This window comes from Bison bison, unplaced genomic scaffold, assembly GCF_000754665.1.
Source record: "Bison bison bison isolate TAMUID 2011002044 unplaced genomic scaffold, Bison_UMD1.0 scf7180017864313, whole genome shotgun sequence".
Classification (NCBI taxonomy): Eukaryota; Metazoa; Chordata; class Mammalia; order Artiodactyla; family Bovidae; genus Bison; species Bison bison.
Window position 1 is genome coordinate 2,718,503 of NW_011494885.1, and position 4,853 is coordinate 2,723,355.

A 4,853-nucleotide genomic window follows, 5' to 3' on the forward strand; every position below is an offset into this window, starting at 1 on the left:
GGCGGAGCTGGGCGACTCCAGAGGCAGGGCTGGGCCACTGGAGGGGGGGGGATTGGAAGTCGGAGGGGCCCCTCTGGGGGGAGAAAGTGGAAGGGTGAGCCGGGGTGGGAGTTAGAGGATGGGGGCTGGGGTGTGAGGGACAGAGTGAACTAGGTGGGTTCAGAAGAGTGTCGGTGTCGGAACTTGGCGGGATAGACTGGGCCAGAAGGAGAGGCCCGCCGACTGTGCACAGTGCGGGTGACACTGCCTAGAAGTCCGCGGCAAGGGGGGGGGCGGGGTGTGTGTGTGTATTCCTCGGTACCCGCCTCCTGCACACACACACGCCTGGCGTTCTAAGGCTCAGTCTCTGGTCCCGCCTCTTTCTTGGAAGTGACAGACCGATTAGCCAATCAGAGCCGCGGGCAGGGCGCGGGACAGCCAACCGCGAGGCGGGAGGAGGGGCTGAGGAGGGGGCTCGCGGGGCAGGGGAGGGGGCTAGGGGCCTCGAAGGGCTCCGGAGCTGCGACTGGAGAGTCATGGCGCTGGGACTACAGCGCGCAAGGTACTGGGCTTCGCGGGCAGGAGTGATGAGAATTGGGGGTTCTTCTTCCAGCGACCCCTGAGCCGGGTGGTGAAGGAGCGGGTGCAAGCCTAGGACGCCCTCGGACGCGCGGTTGCAGGCACATCCCCGCCGCACTTTCCACCCTAGGGGATCGCAGGGGTGGGGGCATTTCCCCAAGTCCAGGCTGCCACGCCCCTCTAGCCAGGAGCGACTTTGGGGTCTTGATCCCCGATTTCCTGCTGCTCTGGGTTCGCTTCCCTTTCTGATTAGGGGTGAAACTCGGGGTCCCCACGGAATTGGGGTGGTTGCACTTGAGCAGTTCCCGGGCTTCTGCGGAAGGCATTTTCCTTCTTCAGAGTAACTTTTCTGGCCTCCGAGCCCCCAGAATTGAGGTTGTTCTTTGACACAAGACCCCTGGGGTCCTAGGAGATACGGGACAGCCCCGAATTGAGCCTTCCCAGATAAAGGGAATCCCTTAGAATTGGGAGTCAGCTATTGATTCAAGAGAGAACCTCCATAACTGGACCCTCCCTGATACTGTTTCCCAAACCTTGGGTTGCCTAGAAATAGGCAGAGGCAGTCACCTTTCAGAAGCCACCTGGGGGACCCTTCCCAAGGGCTTTTCTTGTATTCTTGTGAAAGGTAGGGTCATCCCTTTAATAATAGGAAAACAGCCTGACCCACTTCCCAAAGTCTAGCCTCTTATCTGACTCCTCCAACCCCACCCAATTCCTGTGACAGTGGGAAGCAGCACCCAAGCCTTATTTGGGAAGACCCCAGAGAGGGTGCTGTGCCTGCTTCAGTGCGAGCTGTGATGGGTGCGCCCCCTGCCGCAGCGGCCAGCTAGGTCATCCTGGGCACGGAGTGGGTTTCTGTGTTCCCTTCCCAACAGGTGCAGATCTGCTGGGCAGCACAGGGAACTGGTGTTCTGGGTCCACAGCCAGGGGGTCCTGTCTGGCCATGTTTTCATGGGACCCCGGAAAGTATCTCAAGCCCTTGATTTCTCCCGTCCAATCTGAGGCGTCCAGGAAGCCTCACCCCCTTCCCTCCTCCCTGGCTTCACAGGTCTGATTGGATCTGTCTACACCCTCATGTTTTCACATCCCTCCCCCCCTCACCTATACTCCCCCCTGCAATTCTATTCCAGTCTCTGGCTCTGGGCCTGCCAGGGAAATTCTATCCCACCCTTTCTGGGCCAGCCCTGGCTCAGCCCCTCCTGACTGGGTGGGGGCCCCTCTTGGCTGAGCTGGGGGCGCTCCCCCCCTCCGCATCTAAGGACAGCCCTTTCCTTTGGTGTCATCTGAGCCTGCGCACCACCCACTCATAACTTGCACCCGGATCCCGGCCACGCTCCATCCCCTCCTGCACCCCTAGGATGGCATTTGGGCCAAAGAGGGTCTGGGTGATGGTGAGTGGGCCCCCATACTCCCTTACTGCTTCCCCCTCTTCCAGCTCTGGCTAACTGCCATCCCACCCCAGGCAAGGGTGATTCTCGGGAAGCCCCGATGGGCACTTGGCCCTGGGTGTCTCCCAGGTCAGAGGGTTCCCAGAGAACATAGGACTTGGGGTACAGGCACCCCACTGATTACCAGGTCCTTGGGAATGCGCAGAGTCAGGAGTAGAGAGACTCCCCCAACCCCCTTCCCCAAGTCCCTTCTCCAACCCAAACCCTGCCTCTGGCCTTTTCAGGCCACCTCAGGGCAGTGCCAAGAGGATCCTTGCATGGATTCAGCCTAAGGCCCCCCAGATCTTCTATACTTTTTGCAAGACCCCCAATACCCAGTCGATTGTCTGGAGAGGCACAGGAGCAGCCCCGAATGTGGGGCCAGTGTCCCCACTTTCTCTGTGCCTTTGCTCTCAGGGGCAAGTTCTTCAGGGCAGGGAAGAAGTGGGCTTCTCCCTCTCCTGGTGTGTGTGGGGGGGCACCAGGCCCTAGTCCCCATCCCAGGCCTTACCCTGGGGCCTCCCAGTCTGGCTCCACCCCCTGTTCTCTGCTGGAACACAGAGGAAGGGTGGCAGGGCTCCAGCTGCACGTCTCAACCTGGGCAGAGTGCCAAGGGGCTGGACCAGGGCTGGGCATGGGGCCAGCTGGGGAAATCCGGAGGCAGCAGGGGTGGGAGCAGGGGAAAGGACAGGGGTCCACTGGGCGGTGGAGGGGCCGGACAGGGGTCCCTTGGGTGGCATGCCCACCAAGGCATGTCACTTAAAAGCCCAGGCCCCAAAGTCAGGGTTCAAATCGTAGCTCACCAGCTTCCTGGCTGTGTGGCTTTATGCCAGCAGGCTGCTCTCTGAGCCTCAGTTTCATAGCCTGGAAAATGAGGGTTCTACTTCCCGTTTCCTGCACCAGATCTGGATGATGAGTGGTGATGGGACAGACCTTAGGTGGGCAATAAACTGTGTTCAAGTCAGACAGGATTCTGGGCAAAAGCAAATGCGTGGTTGGATTAACAGAAGCGTTGAGCATAGCTGCGCATTGGTGGAGGGCCCTGGGATTACCAGCTTGGTGACTTGGGCTGATAATGCAATTGCTTGGAGACTCAGTTTCTGACTCTGTAAAAGCGAGATCACTTTTCCAGGTGCTTAGGGTTGTTGAAGGGACTTAATGGGGTCTCTAAGCTCATGAGTTTTCAATACACCAGTACTATCATTATTATTAGTATCACTATGATTTAGTCTTTTTCTCAAAGTATTGTGTAAAAGTCACATGTGTGATTGCACATACACACACCACACCACGGGGTTACCACTGAAGCCCGAGGGTTTCTCCAGAGCCTATGAGTCTCCTAAGCCTTCCATCCCTGATGTGGACAAAGAGGGAATAATAAAAGTTGCCTGCAATGCTGGAGACCCAGGTTCGATGCCTGGGTTGGGAAGATCCCCTGGGGAAGGGGATAGGCTACCCACCCCAGTATTCTTTGGCTTCCCTGGTGACTCAGACAGTAAAGAATCTGCCTGCAATGCAGGAGACCTGGGTTCGATCCCTGGGTTGGGAAGATCCCCTGGAGAAGGGCATGGCAACCTACTCCAGTATTCTTGCCTGGAGAATTCTGCTGCAGTCCATGGGGTCTCAAAGAGTCAAACCTTTATATAGCATTGACCAATTGCCAGTCTCAATTCTAAGCCCTTGACATACAGTAACTCATTTAGTCTTCACAACAGCCCCATGAGTATTTGTGCTGTTCTTGGGCACAGGGAGGCCGTGCAACTTGTCCAAAGTCACACAGCTAATAGGTCATGGAGTCGAGACTGGAATGCTGAACCAGAGGAATTAGCCCTGACTCTGTTTAAAGAGAAAGGCCAGGGACTTCCTTGGTGGTTCAGTGGTTAAGGCTTCGCCTTCCAATGCAGCTGGTAGGGGTTCCATCCCTGGCCAGGGAGCTATGACCTCACATGCCTCAGGGCCAAAGAAAAACCCCAAAACAAGACAACAGAAGCAACATTGTAACAAATTCAATAAAAACTTTAATAATAATAATAAAATAAAAATATGTAAATAAATACAGAGAAAGGCCAGAGACCAGGAGAGGCCCACCCACACTTGCTGTCAGAATATCAGGAGAGCAGGCTGGGAGCCAGAGGGAGGGTCCTGCCGCAGCCACCAGCTAGCTCCTTCTATGAAGGGAGGAGTCGGCCACAGAGAGGAGCGTAGAGCCCAGCTGCCAGGGAGGTGGGGGGGCCAACCCCACCCCTACCCCCATCCCGGTCCCATTCCCTGTTCCCTCCGTCTGGGCCCCCAGCTCAGTGAGGCCCGCCCACCCCCACCCTCTGGGCAGGAAGACAAACAAGGCTGGAACAGAACGGGACAGGAGGACGGAATGTCCTCTGGGCAGAGGAGGACTGGAGGCCCCTGCCCCCCGCCAGCCAGGAGGGAGGGGATGAGGGCAGTTGCTGGCTCCCTCCACCCCTCCACCCAGCCTGTCCCCTTCTGTGCCTCCCTCCCACTTGCATGAGATTTTTCCCATCTGTAGAGAGACAGGAGGCACCAAGCGCCTCCCTCCATTGCCTGGGGGTGGCACTGCAGGGCTCCTGTTTGGGGGTGTGGTTGATGCCCCAGAAATGGCCTCTGGCTTTTAGGAAGGTCAGCTTCCCCTTCTCGGGTTTTGCTTCCATGGAGGCTGTGGAAGGGGCTGGGCCCAGGATAGTGGGGCGGCGGGGGGAGGGGGGCGAGGAGGGGGTTGGTTTATAAGAAAAGAATTAGAAGGAATTAGAAGAATGAAGGCTTTGAAATCTCACTGCCCGAGTTCAGATCCCAACTCTTCCAGTTAATGGCTTTATGACTCTGGGGTGAAGGACTTACCTTTTCAGAGTCTCA

The 4,853-nt window shown here is 57.2% G+C and overlaps 1 protein-coding gene across 1 annotated transcript in view; it reads left to right on the forward strand.

Moving 5' to 3' along the window:
• The first annotated feature begins 462 nt into the window (after positions 1-462).
• Positions 463-4,853, forward strand: part of HIF3A (hypoxia inducible factor 3, alpha subunit) — a 32,518-nt gene continuing 28,127 nt past the window's right edge. Inside the window, exon 1 of the mRNA XM_010852633.1 lies at positions 463-541. Coding sequence (XP_010850935.1) covers positions 516-541 — 26 coding nt within the window. The 5' untranslated portion in view covers positions 463-515. The remainder of the gene's footprint in view (positions 542-4,853) is intronic.